We start from the raw sequence: 17,975 nt of genomic DNA, 5'->3' as shown, positions 1-17,975 counted from the left end.
CCTGTGGCAAAGAAACCCAGTGGAGCAGGCTTTCTGTATTGTCATGATCCTGGTAGGACGTGGGACTAGAGAGCGTGGGGAAGGAAGGAAGAAAGAAAGAAAAAGAAATTATGCTGCCGATTGGGATGTGACCATTATCTGCCGGCACTACTTTCCTCTGTAGCTAATGCTTCGTAATGCCAGTTGCTTGGAAACAGGTGCTTTGTAGCCACTTTCCCCACCCACCCACACCCCCGTTTGGCAGGCAGTGCTCTAATTGGCATGTTTCTTGTGTGGTCACGGCTGGGGTTTTGCAAAATTCTGTTCCAACAGAGAAGGAGAAAAACTTTGTTTCTCCGTGAATGACAGCTCGCATTAATTAGACAGAAGATACAAACAGTCAGGGAACAGCATCTCGGGGTGGATGAAACAGCCCCCCATCCCTCCTTCGGTCCTGAAAGGCAGCTGCTATTTTAGGTAGCTGTCAACATGGTCCTGCCTTTCTAGATTATGTACTTGAGTCGCAATTTATCCTGTGGTCAAAGTCAGTGCAATTTCATATCTAGAGAAGCTTTATTGCTTATTGGATTTTGTCATCCGTGTAAACATCGCTGCAAGTACCCTGCTGAAGTTGACCTCTGCCTGACACCCACATTTTTTTTCTCCTTGAACTTTGCCACCCAAAGAGGATTCATCAAATTTTTTTCCCTCCTAACCTGAATCATTTACAATGGGTACATGCCTTAGTTGATTTGTGATGCAACACCACACTAAAGATATTGGTATGTTAAGGCAAAGCCACTCTTTAGAGATCGGAATGAGAACGGTTTTAGTGTTAAAAGTAGCTGCACAGTCTCTAGAGCAGGAGACAAGAACATGTCTTCCACATATTGGACTACAACTCCCATGATCCTTGTGAGTGCGTGTGGAAGGCAACTTTAGCCCACCCTTTCTTCACAGAATCTCAAAAATACATTTCAAGGCAGATGACCTTCCCTTCTCAAACTATATGGAAGCTTTTGTTTATTCAACTGTAGTCTTACAGCATGGATGTACAGTAGATATAGTTTTTGGAGTTCTACAGGGTTAGTCTGTGCGAGCATTTCGAAAAGAAACAAAACAACAACAGAAGACGTTGTGGCCCTTTTAAAGACTAACTGCTATTCACAAAAGCTTACTTTAAAATATAGCAGCTAGTCTTTAAAGTGCCACAATGTGTCTTTTTTTTTTTGCTTGTGTTTTGTTTTGTGTTTCTTGTTGATACAGATGAGAATGCAGCAATAGATATTGTGCAGTAGAGCAAATCGGCATTCCGTAAGGCAACTCAAAAAATGGGGGCAAGCCAAACAAAAAATTACTACTTTGGAACCAGTAGCTGGCAGAGGAGTTGGGGTCTCCTCCTCTCAGTAAAAGACTGTGGTGGATTGGTCTCATTGATCTGAAGTGTAAACTCCCTGCCAACCATAGAAGTACTTAAGTTCTGTTGTTGAGCCACGTTGGTTCAGAGCCACGTTGGCAGCCATGATGGCTGGAGGGGTCTGGGAGTTGTGGCCCAAAAAACTAACTTTTCCAGGCCCTCATCTGCTAATATGTCTCATTGCTATTCCAACATTAGATGAATGGCTAATGGCTCTCTCTTCTTGGGTTCTCATGGAGTGCGAACCTGTGCGTGCTTGCTGAAAATTAAGTCCTACTGTGTTCAGTGAGCCTAGCAGCCTAGTAAGGATATGGGGTATTGCAAGATTAGAGGTGTGCATTTCCCCCCCTCTGGGGACATGTCTGAGGCCTTGTTAATATTTATGATAAAAAGCTGACTCTAATTACTTTGCCATTTTGCCTTGCAATTAACAAATAACTCAGGGTATGTAAAAGGGTTTAGAATAATTGAACACATAAGCTGTTATATTAAGCCCTGAAAGTGTGTCGGCAGTCAACTAGCTGTATACTGTGTTTGGTGTTAGGTCATTTTTATATGGTACAGCACAAGATTGACCTCGGTATATTATGTAATTTAATCTTATAAAGCAGCTGGAGTATTCCGCTGAAAATTATTATTACTCTAAAGGCTCTCTTAATTTTCCCACTGGCAGAGATACTGATTTACAAGAATTACATGCCCTTTGTCAGGAAGGTGGCGGAAAAAAATCTGTGTTGTGACTTGCAGTCAGCTGGAGCTCAATTACCGTAATAAATATATTCCAAAGTTCATCTCAAATGCATTTGCATTTTAATGAATGACTCTTACCTTCTCATCAAGTTGGCAGCAAGGGCTAATTTTATTAAGTCGTTTCATAAATGCAACACTTTGAAATTTGGGTTTTAAATAGAGAAATATTTGCCTTTGCCTCTTGCGTGAAAACAGTTAGACTTCTTGTCTGTTTCCCTTGCCTGGGCCTGGAGATTCTCTGGTCCAAATTCAGTGGTTAGACTCAAATAGAAAAGATCCACTGAATCAGTGGAAGTTACATAACCATTGCCTTACCAATGCCTTACCATTGATTGAGTTGATCTAACAATTGGATTTAGATCTAGGGTTGGGATAGAAGAGAAAGATAGAAGGATCTGTCAGAATGTAAGGCATGGAACGCTGTGCGTGTCTTTGGTTCCTCGTGCTTAGCAGGCTTCCTGTAGCCATCTACCCAGCCTAGACAAAGATGTTTGCATTGGCATGGGCTTTTGGAGATTGGCTTAGGCACTTGCTTAAGCAAGGCCATGTTTTCAAATAGCTGGATGAGGTGATTGCACGCATAAGAGAGTGAAGCTTCTAGTTTGAGTCCTTGCTTGGCGTACCTCTGAGACCAGCCGTCCCATTGTTCCCACAGCCGCTGCTATTGGGACCCTTCCAAGGTAGGTTGATCTGGAACTTCCATCATCTCAAGTCAGCAGGTATGCTGATGAGGGGGTTCTGAGAATTTTAAGCCAACATATCCAGAAGGCAGAAGATGGGAGGAAATTGCTTTGTCTTCTTGGAAAGACAAACCTTTTATAACAATAGAGGGTGGGGTGAAACTGAGGTTTACAGTTGCTTGCCTTCAGACTAGGGCCTCTAAAAACAGTGTACATTAGATCAGAGCTGGGGGGAAGTTACTTTTGTAAAGTAATTGATTAGGGTTACTTGTTAATGTGTTTTAAAAATAACTTGTTGCCACGACTCATTTCAGAGTTGAATGAAAACCTGTTCACATTACTTATGATGCTGCTCATTCCTTTTTCGTTACATAATAGTTTTTGAGAGAGAAAAGTTAGAGCCTGTTTGGTAATCCCCAAGTCAATCCAATCTTAAAAAGTAACTAGAAGCCCTTACTTGTTATACCAATAAAGTAGCTTCATACCTACCGTGTTTCCCTGAAAATAAGACAGGGTCTTATATTATTTTTTGCTCTAGAAAACTCATTAGGGCTTATTTTCAGGGGGTGTTTTTTTTTTTTTCATGTACAACTATCTACATTTATTCAAATACAGTCATGTCATCTTCTGCTTGCTGCAGAATGGTGGAGGGAGGGGTTTCATTTTAACTAGATCTTATTTTTGGGATAGGGCTTACCGTATTTTTCGTGTATAAGACTATACTGTACTTTTATCTAAAATCTTTAGAATAAAAATTGAGGGTCGTCTTATACATGGATGTAAGCTTAGGAGAGAACAAAAAACAAGTGGAGGGGAAAGCAGGGATCAAAGTGATCCTGCAGCACTTTTATCCCTTTCCCCCTACACTTGCTAAGCCCCGCTTAGATTCTTACTTTTGGATTAGAAAAGTGGGGGTGTCTCATACATGGGGGCATCTTATACATGGAAAAATACGGTATATTATGAGCATCCTAAAAATCATACTAGGGCTTATTTTCAGGTTAGGTCATATTTTTGGGGAAACAGGGTACTTATTAACATAAATTTTTGAAATGTACAGTAAGTATTCGACCCCTGTTATCGAGAAAAGAGACATGTTGCTTATAACTCTGTTATTTGTAGCTCATTTCCTTATAAGCTCTCATTCGGTACAAGCCAGAGAGGCAAAAAGGGGATTCACTCTTTACTTCCTTAGCACTCCATACTCAGTGCCATTTGTAAAGTGCCTAACCTTCAGGGATGTTAAAATGTTTTCTGGAAGAAGCTGGAGTTCTATATTTGGAAGATGGATGTGTTTTTCTGAATGGGATGAAGTAGAGACTAGTTTTACACATGGACTGTAAATAAATCATCTGCCTTTGGCATCATGTAGGAGTCATCCTTCTTGGAAGGTCATCCATGTCACTGTGGCAATTGGTTCTCTCTGATTTCAGAGATCCTAGAAATCCGAAATACGTGTTTAACCAAAATTTTGAGATCTTCTTTGAAATGGGGGATGTTGGGATTCTGGGTAAAATGCATGTGGAAACAGTAAATAAAGAGAGATGGTATCTAGAATTGCAAGTTATATTTCTGTTGCCAGCATGACTAGAAGCATTCAAGTAGAGATGGTGTGCAAGAATTTGTTGTGTTTACATTTAACTTAATTTCTTTCTTTTCCACTGGTCATGACCTTGAAGGGAAATAGTGTCGATTTCTGCAGCTTTCAAGCTCATTGTTGCTTTGTAAAATGCCTGTTATAAAATGGATTGTTTTATTGGGGTATTCAAGGCATTCTTGAAGAAATCTCCCACTTTTGTTGCTAGTGGCTGAATAGAAGAATCTGACCAGACTTGTTGCCTGTGTTTGATCTGCTCAGCTCTTTCCACCCTTGGATTGTCAAATTACTTTTCAAACTGTCCCTTTCCCAGCTCTGGACCTTCAAAGTCTCCAGTAAATCCTCTTTTATGCCCATGGAATTTAAACCCAAAGTAGCACTCTAATTGCCAATCTTTGCAACAGCTTGATCCCTGGCTTATATTGCAAATGGAACTTGAGTGCTGTTTCACTAATTTTCCTGCTCAGATGTTTCAACTCCTTAGGGTTGGGTGTTGGAGGAAAGTATTAAGCTGCTGTCTTAGCCACTGCCATTATAGTGTCCATCCCTCTTTTTTCTTGTTGAGCAAGCCTCAAACTGGCTTCTCTTTCCCCTTTTCACAATAAAAGGGGAAAAATGAAATGAAAGCATTTTGTTGTGATTACAGCAAGCAGGTCATCGTTGTAATAGCCTATTACTCTGTGGGTTGCAAAATGTGGCCTTTTTCCTGCCGTCTGTTGAAAAATCTGTTCAGGGAGCAGATGGAGTTGTGTGCTTTGTCCTGCGAGAGCTGGGCTCACATTCCTCTTCAGCTGTGTACTTGCCACCACCCTCCACGGAGAGCAAGGGAAGAATATGTCTGGGCATTGAGTGCTCTGCATTCAGAGATGAGCCTTAGTTCAAGATAATCACTTTCCTAGATTCTGGATTAGAGCAGGCTTCCAGTCAGGAAATGGAGACATCCAGCAAGCCTGGTCAGCACCCTCTCTAGCCTCTTCCCGGCAGAGTCGTCAGAAGGTAAAAGGAGAGAGCAGAGCAAGAATTCAAGGCTACTTGTGATTGTTCCATGCATGGTCCTTATAATCAGAGACCTCCAAAAGGCCCTGCTCTGATCGTACAAAGGCATGGATTCCTTTGCTGAATCAATCCTTCTCATCTGTGAAGAGTCCCAGTCGTCCAGGTGAGGTTATCTGGAAGTTGAGTCGTGGCAACTGGACTTCTTTCTTACTAGGCTGAAAGGTTTCGATACTCATCCAAGTGGCTTTTTTAGAGTATATTATGTATTGCCAGAAGGACAAATAAGCAGGCAGTAGATCGAATTAAGTCTGAACTATTTCAAAGAGCTGTCCTTCCTTGGAATCAGAAGATAGTTGATTTGAGAGAGGGGTCAGGGAGGCCATGCAGGTGTATATAGAAAATCCCTCACTCAGCAGGGGCGGAGGCCTTAGACACAATCTGTCTCTTGTTTATCATGCTGCCCTTTCATCCATCCCCAGAAGAATCAGGACCACACCCACCAAAAAGACCACTGCTAACAACTGTTAACGACCCATTACAATGGGTGGAGAAGGACTGCAGAAGTGGGATTTTCACTCACTCCCCCCCCATCCTTTGTCCATCTAAGGAGCCTATTCAGACCAGGGGGAAGTGAAACCAATATGGAGGATCTATAAGGGGTCTCCTACCAACTCTCCTCAGACTGAAGAAGCTACTTGGATGAGTAGTGAAACATTTCAACCTAATAAGAAAGACGTCCAGTTGCCATGACTCAACTCCTGGATAATCCTTCTCATGTTCAGTCTCCCTCTTTTCCTGGGACCTTCCATTTTCCCCAGCATTATTACCTTTCCTAGTAAGTTTTGTTTTCTTACAGTGTGCCAAAAATATGATAGCCTCAGTTTAGGCATTTTTGTTGTTTGAATAAGTTCAGACTTAATTCGATCTAGCACCACTTATTTGTCCTTCTGGCAATACATGACATACACAAAGCTCTCCTCCAACACCCCTTTTTGAATGAACCAATGGGCTATTTTTTGTTTTCAGCTTTCTTTGCCACCTGCTTTGAACATGCATATCTAGCAGTCAAGCGTACCATAGTACAGTATAGGTATTCTTGGCCTTGGTAACCAGGTACATATGCTTACTCTTTAAGTATCTTCATATTTCAGGACCATGGATAGTTCTAGGTATAGAAAAACATTCAGGCTTGAATGGAAGCATCCCACAGCAGCAGACTAGAATATTGCTCTACCAACTGGAATAGTCTATAGACAAGCCAGGATTTCAGGTTGCATTCATTGATGGAGCTGTTAGTGCTTAAATGAGCCGTAGCTGATTTGTCAGAAGATTCAGGATTGACATTTTTAGACTTAGGCCCTGGTCACATGAGGGAAATGTTCTCTAGTTCTTCTGTATTTTCCATGCCTCGGTGGTGCTGATCCATGGTCATGTGGTTTATTTACTGGGGCAAATGTCCCAGCAACTTTTTTTGCAGTACTGCTTTATTTCCACCTATTTGAATTTTTATCGATACATCCGAACCGTTCATTCACAGGTCTGCCACTGCTAGCAGCCCTGCATAAATCATCCTTCCAATCACTCCCGAGGGCCATTCTCTTCTTGGTCATCTAGCCACTCCTGGCAGAGGGAGGGAGGTCGAAACTCCCTGCAAGGGTGCCGAGTGGTGCTCCGGAGCGATTGGAAGGAAGAGGGACTGCTGCCGCTGGCGGATATGTGAGTGGACGGTCCGGCCCCAGGGGCCAGAGCCTCGTTAACTCCAGTTGCACGGGGATATTCATATACGAATACCCCCATCTCTCTATATAAGCATAATTAATCAATAAAATATATACCAGGGCCCACATCTGTGCTAGCTCCAGAGGATCACACATTTTGGTCGAGAGGCTTTTGCACATTCTCTGCATGTATTTGCACAGTCCTAGGCCACTCCCAGAGTCCACGTTTTCTGGAAGCAGCTTGTAAGGGATTAGCAGCTACTTTCAGAAGGAAGGAGATACCGCTGTTTCCATTCTGGTTAGATTTTTGGCCATGCATGCCTTTCTGCTTGATAGAAATCAAAGGGTGAGGCTTGTTCTGGAAGGGAAACACAGCATCCCTCCACTGTTCGATTTCACTCTTATCATTCTACTTACCTTTAGTGTTTGGTCTTCCGTCACTTCTCCTCACAGGCAGTTGATCCACTCTGTGAAGATAGGCCGGGGATATTTCCACACTCTTCGCAAAGAAACCATGGAGAGGAAGAATGCGCTTGAGCTGGAGCAGCAAAAAGAAGAAGAGAGATGGAAAACTGAGTTTCAACCCCCAATATATCCATCATCGTCCTCTGATGAAGACACATCCGATGAAGAACTCACTGAGTATGTGTTGGTCTGATCTCCTGAGAGGTTTCATAGCTGGTACTGTCGCTTTCTAGAGGTTGGAATAAGAGTTTGGCCAAGATCATCAAGACAGTTCCATCATTCGGGGGCAAAACTTTTTCCACCTCCCACAAATGCCTGGCCCATTTGGTCTTTTTTTTTTTTTTTTTTGAGGGGCAGAGGGGCTAGACCTGGGCTGCCACATAACAGCAGTTACAGCACAGCACCTGCAAATACGAACCAGACAAGCAGTTTCCCAGGCTCCCAAAACACAGCTGCCCACTTCTGTTTCCCGACATAAGCTCTGTTCTGAGTTAAAGCAAAAAAGGAAGAGTTGGCGCCATTGAAGAATTTCCACCAGGGTGGAATGTCCATGGTAGCAAAGGATCTTCATGGCATGGTACAACCCCCCCCCCCAAAAAAAACCCCAAACAGTCCTGCAAGTCATGGAGTTCCTCAGTTTATGCCTACCTGCTGTGGGTTGATAGTGTTGTTTTGACAGTGGGCTAAGTTTTCATGAATGTACCTACTTGCTCACTCTTTGTTTCTATGATTGTTGGTCACCAAATAAGCTACCATCTCTTCCTCTATAAGGGAGGGGCGCCTCTGTTTACTCTGACAATCCAGATGTCCAGCCATTTCTTCCCAAGGAAGGTGGAGCATGTCTAGAATCTGTTAAACACCAGTCATTAAAACTTAGTAATAATCCTTCTGCCGGCATCTTCCAACCACCTGTACCCATTAAAGACTGCTCTATAGAGAGCCTGGTCTGAAACAGAGAAGGTCAGCTCCCTTCCATGAAATGAGAGTGAGAGGGAATTCCCACTATTCCAAGTACCTGTTGGGAAAGAACTAGGATTCCCATTCGTGTGTTCAGCCCTACTTGAAAGAGCCTTCTGGGTTCCACTCTGGACTGGACCAGCTCTTGAAAGCTGATGGTACCGTGTTTCTCTCTACTCTTCCTGGTGTGGCAAAGAGGGGAGGAGCAGAGAAGCCGAGTTCATATCCACAGCATTGGGTGGAAAACACTCCCGTGTGGCTTTACCTAGGAAGCCTTCAGCAACAGGGTCATTCATGGCCACCGCCACTGAATCTCATCCACTTACAGAGGGTGGGTGTCAGTTCCCCCCCCCCCAGCAGAAGCTGCTTGCTTTGGCACCGAGGGGAACATATCGGGACAAGGCTGGTCCCATTTTCCCACACAGGTGGCCGTTGCAGTCATCCCCGTGTCCTCTCCCCTCCCCACGTCAGCGATCCTGGGCACACTTAAGATGGAAAACAGAAAGCGCAGACAGAAAGCAGACAGGCCGTGCCAGACTAGAACACAAGGTGCTTTTGTTTCCTGACAGCTGTCTCTCCCTTCCTTCCTTTAGATTCTTTTTAACAGAATGTCCTCTTCAGAGGAAGTCAGAAAAGAAGAAGAGGAAGAAAATTCTCCGGCCTTTCACCCCTCTCTACAACGGCTTGCTGGCCCAGAAGCATCCAGAGGCGCACTTGTACGTTCTAAGGCACAGCAGTAGACCTTCCCATCTCCCCCTCAACAGGGACACCTGCCGTTTTAGGGGACGTGCAGTCCATGAACCACCTGCTTCGTCTGCAAGGAAACCCTTTTTATTCAAGTCGGGCCTTTGCGTTTACCTGTATCCTCGTACATCTTTTAGGACTTGATCATAACATTCTGTTTTCAGCTCCATTTGAATGCTGCCTTCTCCCCCCCCCCCCCCGCCGGGAGTGGCACGTGGTTTATCTCATTTTATCCTCGTAGCAACCACCCTGGGATGTCAGTGAGGCTGAGAGAGGGAGTGGCACGACGTCACCCAGAAAGGTCCTGTGGCTCACTGGGGACTCGAATTCAGATCCTAGACCAACGCTGTAACCCTAGCCCACCCTGTGGGTGCATAGATGTAATGGTGAGGGGGATACAGCTGTGTGCTGTCAAAAATTTAGCACAAGTTTTCACCCTGCATTTTCATAGTTGAAGGAAATGAGTGTGTAATGGCCTCCTTTTTCTCCCCAAAAGAGGCCTCTGGGACCGTCTTTAGAATTCCTCTAAAGTCTGATTTTACAAACCTGAAAGACTGCTCCAGTCACCTCTCTCTAACACTAAAAAACTTTCTGCTGTTATATAACACTAATATGCTTTCAGCTCCATGTGATTTTCTCTACGGGTAAACTCTGCTTCTTAATTCTTTGAAGAGACCACCCCTTATAATTTGGTGGTGTACGAAGGAAGCACTTTCCCTTTGTGCTCGAGGGCACTTTTAATTTCTCAGTATCGCTCTCTTTGTACAAGTGGGACAACGAAACATGGAAGACAATGGTTCATTGAAAGAGTGGGGATAACCTGCGGGACCATCCAAACAATTATCTACAAGTATTTTCCCTTTTTTTTCCTCTGAAAGTCGCAAATCCAGAACTCACTTCTGCTTCTCTGGATTGTGGCCCAGTGGTCAAAAGGGTTTTCCCCGAACATAAGAGCCTTTTATTTTATTTTATTTTGCCAGTCAGCCCATGCATCTTTCTTTTACTTCTGGCAGCGAGTCTATATTTCGCCAGCTGTGTGCCCTCCACTGGCTCTTGGAAGCTTTGACCATCGAACCCAACAGCAGCATGAAACCACTGATCACGTGCTGGAGTGCCAAGTAAGCCTGGCTGCGCATGAGAGAGGTGAAGTGGATGGCAGGGCAGCAGGTGATCTTGCAGGGCGGGAGAGAGAAAGCTTTGGGAGCAGTGGGAGATCAAAGGAAGGGTATATTACTATAACACAAAACAAGGGGGATTTGTTTCTGCAAAGTGTGATTATATCGACCCAAAGGAGATTACAGTAGGACCCCCATATCCATGGTATCAGTATCTGTGGTTTCACTTATCCGTGCTATGAAAATATTAAAAATATTAAAAGAAAAACTAGAAATAGGTATTTTCACAATGTATTTATCAGAACTGTTCACTAGAGGGAACCAAAGACTATACTATGTATGCTTGTTGAAGAATACATTTCTTGTCTCCATCTAGTGGCTAGTTTTGGTAGTACATGAGGAAAATATGTATTTCTGGATTTTTTTCCTTTTACCATGCTATGTATAGTGTTTGCTATTATCCATGGTTTTCAGCATCCACGGGAGGCCTTGGAACCAATCCCCATGAATACAGGAATCCTACTGTATTAAAGAAAATTCTTAACCATAAAAATATATATAGCCTGCAATGATTACTGATCACTCATGATTGCTGTCTCTAAACTCTATTCCTCTTAGACTCTGCTATGAGCTTCCCACTATGGGAAGTAAAAGCCTAGTCCAACAGGGTGTTTTGGCCTAATCCAGCAGGGTGCTTCTTACCGTTTTTAAATTTAGAGCCACTGCAGTAACAGACTGGAATCGGGAAGGCTTGATCACTTCATTACTCTGTGTTGTTTTTTGCCTGAATAAACAGTATCAACTGAAGTTCTTGAAATGGCTTATAACAGATTTAAAGTGAAACAAAACGGACAGTGCTCATTAGGGTATGCTGTCCGGTGAACACACGAATCGTAGCCCGATCCATTTGGAAGGCACTAAGGTGGGGAGGTGGTTGTCGGACTCTCTTGGCCGAGGGCATCAAGGTTCCCGGGTTCTGCATTTCGGATTCTGTGCCTCTCAACTAATTGGGTCTCATTTGATTTACCTTTTAATCTTTCTTAGCCTGTAGTGACTTATTGGGAAATGGGCAGGATCACGGGAAGGACAAATGAAGGTGCCTGAGGGTTGGATTTGACTCCTGGGCTGTCTCTCTTCCAAGATAAGGATGGGAGTGATTGGGAGCCCCTACAAGCTGCCCTAGAAGCTATCCTGTCTGACCATTGGGGATTGTTGCCTTTAATCCTAGGTGTAGGCAGAGTTGTGGTGATTGAGCTGCATAAACTTAGAGAAATACTTTGATACTGAGAGAGAGAGAGAGAGACGTGGTTTCTTGTATTCCAACCATGGCATTAAAGGTAGAGTCTGTGCCTGAGCACAGGAGCTGATTAAGCCCTAATGGAGCTAAAAGCAGCATGTAGTTAAAAGCCAGGCAGTGGAAAGTGAAAGCTCATTAACTTGTTTCTTTACTTAGGGATTACGGTGGTGGGAAAAGCTCGTTGAAAGTGATCAATAAAGAGAAGCTAGTGCGGACTCGATGGGAACATTTTCTCTTGCACTCAAAGGTAATCTGATTTCATGTTGAAAACAGCTTCTTAAGGATTCATTCCATGTGTGTGTGTGTGTTTGATGCCTTGATGTGGGCTCTGTAGTCAGTATAAACTTAAATGTCTAAACTGGTTTGAAAACTGAGCCTTCTCCTCAAGAAGTTTTGGCAACTGTGCATCCTTGGGATGGAAGGGGGGGGAATAGTAGGGATCATTATATTAAAAAATCGATAAAAAGTGGCTTTTCTGGCATTGTCTGGCCTTTTAGAATTTTGTGGGGGTAGGGGAAACCATGACAATTGCTGCATCTGTCAAGCTGCAATAATACACTTGAGCAGAGTTTGTAAAGCTCCTTAACTGTGATTGCAAACTTTGATTTGAAGCTAATTGTGGTTAACACGAACACCTGTGCAGACATTACACCACGTTGCTGTTAGTGCAAGGAGTGAATTAATGTGAGAGGGAGAGAAGAGAGAAGGTCCTCCCAATCTTCTGAACAATTCTGGGAGCCAAGTCTGATCCACCCACCCTTCTGTCCATCCATCCATCCGTCCGTCCATTCCTTCTTTCCTTTCATTCTCCCTCCATAGGGAGTCAAACTGAAGCATCAAGCTTGTGCCCTGTTGCCTGCTCTTCAACCCCTTGATGTGGGTTGTGTATCCTTCCGGTGCAGTGGAGGTTGGGGTCCCATTGGTAGTTTTAAAGAGAGAGCCAGTTACTGTTCCTGGAGGCTCTTCTATACATGGGAGGAGAGGGGGTACAATTTTGTTTTTTGTCCCAGTGGGTGAATCCTCTTGAGTTAGCTGGTTCTGCAAAGGATGCTATTCGTGTTTGATTTATTTGCATGGTGCAGTCTGATGAACAGCACCGATCAGATTGTTTGGATGCAGCAAATGACATCGTCAAGCAACAGAATCGAGACAGACCAGCATTCCAGGTGGATTCCACCTTTTTGGTGGGTCATGGGCCCAGCAAAATGCTGATAGCTCTTCCCATGTTGTCCTCTTTGGTGATAACTGTTGGCAGTACCAGGAAGAAAACTGTAATAAACACAGACAACAACATCTACTGTGAAGAGCCTGTGTCTGTAGAGAGAGTGAGTGCAGGATGATTCCTGTGATCTTTTTTTGTTTGTTTTTTTGGAATAGCTAGTGCCTTGTTCCATCATTAAGGCCATATCTGTTGGGTAAAAAGTTGTTGCCGGCTCTTCTAGAAAAAGAAGACTCTTATGGCACGAAATACATCTCGTGAAGCATCTTTAGGCTTAGAATCACCTCTGGACAGGTTTACCCGAGCAGATATCAATCGCTTCTTTGAATAAAGTAGAAAACATAAAGGAATCCTTACTTGAGAACAAAAAAGTGGTTGCTCACTTTGTCTTGGCAACAGATCAGTTTCGTGAGATTTGTAGCTGCAAATTCCATCATGGAAGCTATCTGGCCTTCGGTTGGCAGTCCTGGCTCTGATCGGTCCCTTTATCTCAAGATGACAAAGATGATTACAGAAAGGTGGGAGATATGGTGTCAGTCTCTTCTCCGAAAAGACAGATGACAAATTAGATAGCACTCAAATAAAGCTCATCAGATCTGTGTCATCTCTTGTTCATCTCAACATTGCTCCTCCAGTTCATCTGGATCTGATATCTATCAACACTGCGAAGCTTCCAGCTCAAATAATTCCTGACAGCAATTGCCAGCACACAAGAAAACTACTTTTACCTCCCAGAAATTGAAGTCTTGCAAACAACAAGCTTTCTGACTCGAAGCATTGTTTTGACCTCCCCCTCCCCACACACACCCAGCAAAACATCTTCAGCTTCCCAACCCTCTGTTTGGCCCCAGGCTCACCCATCATCTTAGAGCTTAGCAAAATAGCACATCAAGAGTGTGGGTCCTCTCCCTTAGCCAGTGGGATTATCCTGGAGAATTGAATTGATGACCTCCAGACTGATTGTTCTGCTCACTCCCTTGGTAACAGTCCTTTGCTCAAGAAAGGAGCCATTGATCCAGGATCCCCAAATTAACATCACATCAGATACTTTTCACAGTCGTATGCAGTACAAGAAGAAATGGAGACCTTCAACCAGTATGTGACCTATGATAGTGGCTGAGATCCTGTTGTTTAGCCTAACAGAAGGCATAGCCTTTCTAGCGGACAAAGAGTCTGTGCTGGGATTCTTGCAGGGGCCCTCAAGAACAACAGTTGTTGTTCTTTAGTCGTTAAGTTGTGTCCAACTCTTCGTGACCCCATGGACGAGAGCACGCCAGGCCCTCCTGTCTTCCACTGCCTCTCAGAGTTTGGTCAAATTCATGTTGGTAGCTTTGATGACACTGTCCAACCATCTTGTCCTCTGTCGTCCCCTTCTCCTCTTGCCTTCACACTTTCCCAACATCAGAGTAGTGACTCTTTATTTGCACACTTGGAATGGACTGAATACTGCTCCTTTTGCTACACTAAGCAGCACGATTTCAGCCAACATGTTTATCCCCACAGTATATTTTTGGGTGGATATACACACCCATCCTGTCGCAAATACTTCTGGTTGCCACTTGGTTGCAACCTCTACCAATAATGACTCCTCCCCTTCCAATCTGTCCTCAACACCAAGGACGGCACAGCATACGTCACAGCAGATCTGTGAAAAGAGGACATTGTCCTGTTCCCTTGCACTGCCAGGTGGTTTTGGTCCTACAAAACGTGGCCTCTTCAGCCATCTTAACATTGTCCTCACTTCACTTTGTGATCCAGTCCTTTATATCAAGGCTGACCAGGGTTGACTTCTTTCAACTCAAGATGTTATCATAATCGGAGCCAGAGTAATTTCATACCGTGACTTGTGATGATTCACAAAGACAGGACATTGAAAATAGTAGCAGAGTATGCCCAAATCAGAATGTGCACACACTTAAAATTACAAAAGAAAAATGTATTTCCAGCACTTTCCAGGCTGTTATCCAAATCTAAAATAATAACTGCCTTAGAATTGTAATATACATACTCAAATACAATCAAGTGAAATTAGAAGTATATACAGTAATAAAATTAATGTGCCAGTATTATTTGACAGTTACACGTACAACTTGTAAGTCAAACACGTTTCAATCTCTTGGTCTTCCTCATATCTAAAGATATGTTATTATCTTTAGAAAAAGATAATAACATAAACACCATCTAAAAGGCTGTACCTCCCCTATGAGCCTGCCCAGGCATTAAGATAATCAGGGGAGGCCTGTCTCTCTGTCCCGCCACCTACATAGATTCACTTCATGGGAATATGAGGGGAGGGCCTTCTCTGTGGCTGCTCCCAGACTCTGGAACTCCCTCCCACTAGAGGCCAGGTTGGCTTTGTCTTTGCTGTCCTTCCCCAAGCAGGTGATGACCTTTCTCTTTGGGCAAGCTTTCCTTGAGTGAATGGCTGCCAAGTGGGGGGGGTTCAAATTGGATTGTTGTGCTCTATTGCCTTTAAATGTGTTTTGGTATTGATTTTTTTCTACCATTTTTAATATGATACTTGTTTAATTCTGTTCAACATTTGTATATTTGTTGTTTTTAGCTTTTAAATATTGTCCTTTTAATTATGTAAGCTTCCCTGGCTCCTTTTAAGTAGAAAGGTGAGGTAAACATATTTTAAATAAATAATACATTAAATAAAATACCAGCTCTGTGGGACACTGACTGCACACAAATTCGACTTCACTAGAGATCAGTATATAAACTGGATATATAAATTTACAACTAAACCACTTGAGTGTGTGTGTGTGTGTGATTTCCCCCAAAATCTTGAAAATCCTTATTTTCTCCCGTCCTTTGTGCAGCTTAAGAAATGCCATGGTCTCTTTGGTGTTTACGTTAACAAGTCAGAATAATTACAAATATAACAACCTTTTAACAGCTCAATTCAAGGATGGTCTAATAGGACGTAGACAGAACAATTAAATTTCTCATTAAGCAGTACACCTCTTTAATGAGAAAAATAGAAACCACTTAGTAATCTCAGGAAATATTTTAAAAAGAGTGTAGTCATGGGAAGGCTGCCAGGTCCCAGAGCATCTGAAGAAGAAGAGAAGGGCAAACCACTACTAAAAAAAAGCTTTGGAAAGGGTTGCCATAAGTTGGAAACAACTTGATGGCTCACCATCATCTTAATTTGTAGTTGTTACAATTTAATTGCGCAGGCTGCACCTTGCCCCTCCCTCCGCCGGCTGGGTACTCAGTTTACCATCCTCGGAAGGATGGAAGGCTGAGCCAACCTCCATCCATCTACCTGAGCCTGTTGCGATTGAACTCAGGTCATGAGCAGAGGCTTCACTGCACTACTGCAGCTGAACCACTGCACCATGAGACTGTTTGATCCGTCCACTTTCGTACTGGTTTCTCTGTCATTACCACCTGCTCTGCTGAAGGATTGTCCCAATTTCTGAACAGCCTTTTCAAGTAGATGCTATAGACAAGAGACAGGGGGCTAGCATCCAAACTCTCGCCCTCTATAAAGTTCTGGACCCTGGCCCTATGCAGGCACAGTTCCTGATATATGGATGCTCAAAGAGCAAATGTCCCAATTAAAAAAAACCCTGCTTCTTCCCCCCACTCCCCATATTCTGTGAGTTCTCAGGGTACTGTATAGATCAGGAAAACACTGTATGGAATAAAATCTCTGAGTTATACTCTGGTCAGATGTGGGGTTCAAAGGAAAGGAAAATGGCAAGAGCTCAGAACACAGCCGCCTTTTCTAACCAGAATCCTTTGAGAGCCGTTGGACTGCAACGGCCTCTGTCCCTGCCTCTGGTTGGTGGTTGGGGGACTGTAGTTCAGAATACCTAAGGGTAGGGTCTCCAGCACAATGTGCCATTTGTGCTCCTGAGCCTCTGTGTGAAGGGACTATAACTCAGATCTCTGAGCCACAAGGCCAACGTGACCCAGTGATGTCCTGGCTGAAGGGTTGGAGGACTGGGGCTTGGGAGGTTTGGATTCCGGTCACCACTAGGCTGTGAAACTCCCTGGGTGAGCTTGGCCCCCCCTTATTGCCTCTCTCTCTCTCTCTCAGCCTAACCTCTTGCTCCGTAGGGAGGTTGCTATGTAGATAAACTGGGCAGGAGGAGAATCTTATGTGTCGCCTTGAGTTGTTGGAAGACAGATAGGGTGTAAATAAAATTAAAAATAATAGTTACAGGAAATCATAGGTGAGAGGGCTGTGGCTGAGAGAATAATGGCCTCCTTGAACCGCTCATGGGGTTTGTGGCTATCACGTGTTTTGAGTTGCTGCAGCTCACCTTCTTAGCCCCTCCGTTGCACCGGCTTGTCTTTGGAGAATGGATGCAGGCACCGAGCTGACGCTCATCCCAAAAGCAAGTTCCCCTTTGTTTTCTATTGCGTTTGTTTCAGGGCAGAAGATACACCCAGAAGGCAGCTTTCCGCGGCCTGGTCGGCAAGAAGGTCCCCAAGAGACCTTCCACCATGAGCATGTCCAAGCTGAACGGGCTGTCGTCCCCGCACAGCAAAACGACGCTCACCAGCACCAGCTCGCTCACGCCCGCCTCTGACGAGGTGGCTCAGCCTCCTTCGGACAGCGCCAAGGACGTAGAAGAGCTGGAGTCCAGCTACAGCAAGCAGACCAAGGAGGAGGAAGAGCCGATGAGTTACTGTGAGTCCCTAGGAGCTCAGCCACCCGGGGCATTTCAGCCGGTGGGCTCTGCCTGTCTGGAGCCTGGCCTGGGCTGAGCAGCATCTCGGGCTCCTCCCAGATGGGGCTCTTGAGTCCAGCGTAGGTGTCAGATCCTTGAGAGGAGGAGGCCTGACTTCTCCAAGGGCCCACCAGAGATCTGTAGACCTCCTGGGCAAAGAGCTGGCGCCTGGGGTTCATCAGAGCTGGCCTTCTCTCCCAGGAAAGCAGGGTGTGTCCCTTTCAGTTGGAATAGAGGGCAGGGAGGCGAAAGACATGGCGGCCAGGGAGGTTGGAACAAGAAAAAGAATTTGGATTTGCAAACGAGCAAGGACGAGCACGGACGCTCTTGAGCCAGGTTTGGAATCCCAG

General features: G+C 44.3%; 1 protein-coding gene across 1 annotated transcript in view; it reads left to right on the top strand.

Annotated features, from left to right (window-relative positions):
* The window catches only part of CCDC60 (coiled-coil domain containing 60), a 66,257-nt gene that overhangs the window by 39,951 nt on the left and 8,331 nt on the right, over positions 1-17,975 (top strand). The window contains exons 4-8 of the mRNA XM_020811622.3: positions 7,591-7,779; positions 9,153-9,275; positions 10,317-10,421; positions 11,872-11,962; positions 17,327-17,585. Coding sequence (XP_020667281.3) covers positions 7,591-7,779; positions 9,153-9,275; positions 10,317-10,421; positions 11,872-11,962; positions 17,327-17,585 — 767 coding nt within the window. The remainder of the gene's footprint in view (positions 1-7,590; positions 7,780-9,152; positions 9,276-10,316; positions 10,422-11,871; positions 11,963-17,326; positions 17,586-17,975) is intronic.

The sequence above is a fragment of the Pogona vitticeps genome, chromosome 14, assembly GCF_051106095.1.
Source record: "Pogona vitticeps strain Pit_001003342236 chromosome 14, PviZW2.1, whole genome shotgun sequence".
Classification (NCBI taxonomy): Eukaryota; Metazoa; Chordata; class Lepidosauria; order Squamata; family Agamidae; genus Pogona; species Pogona vitticeps.
This window is presented reverse-complemented; position numbering and strand designations above follow the sequence as displayed.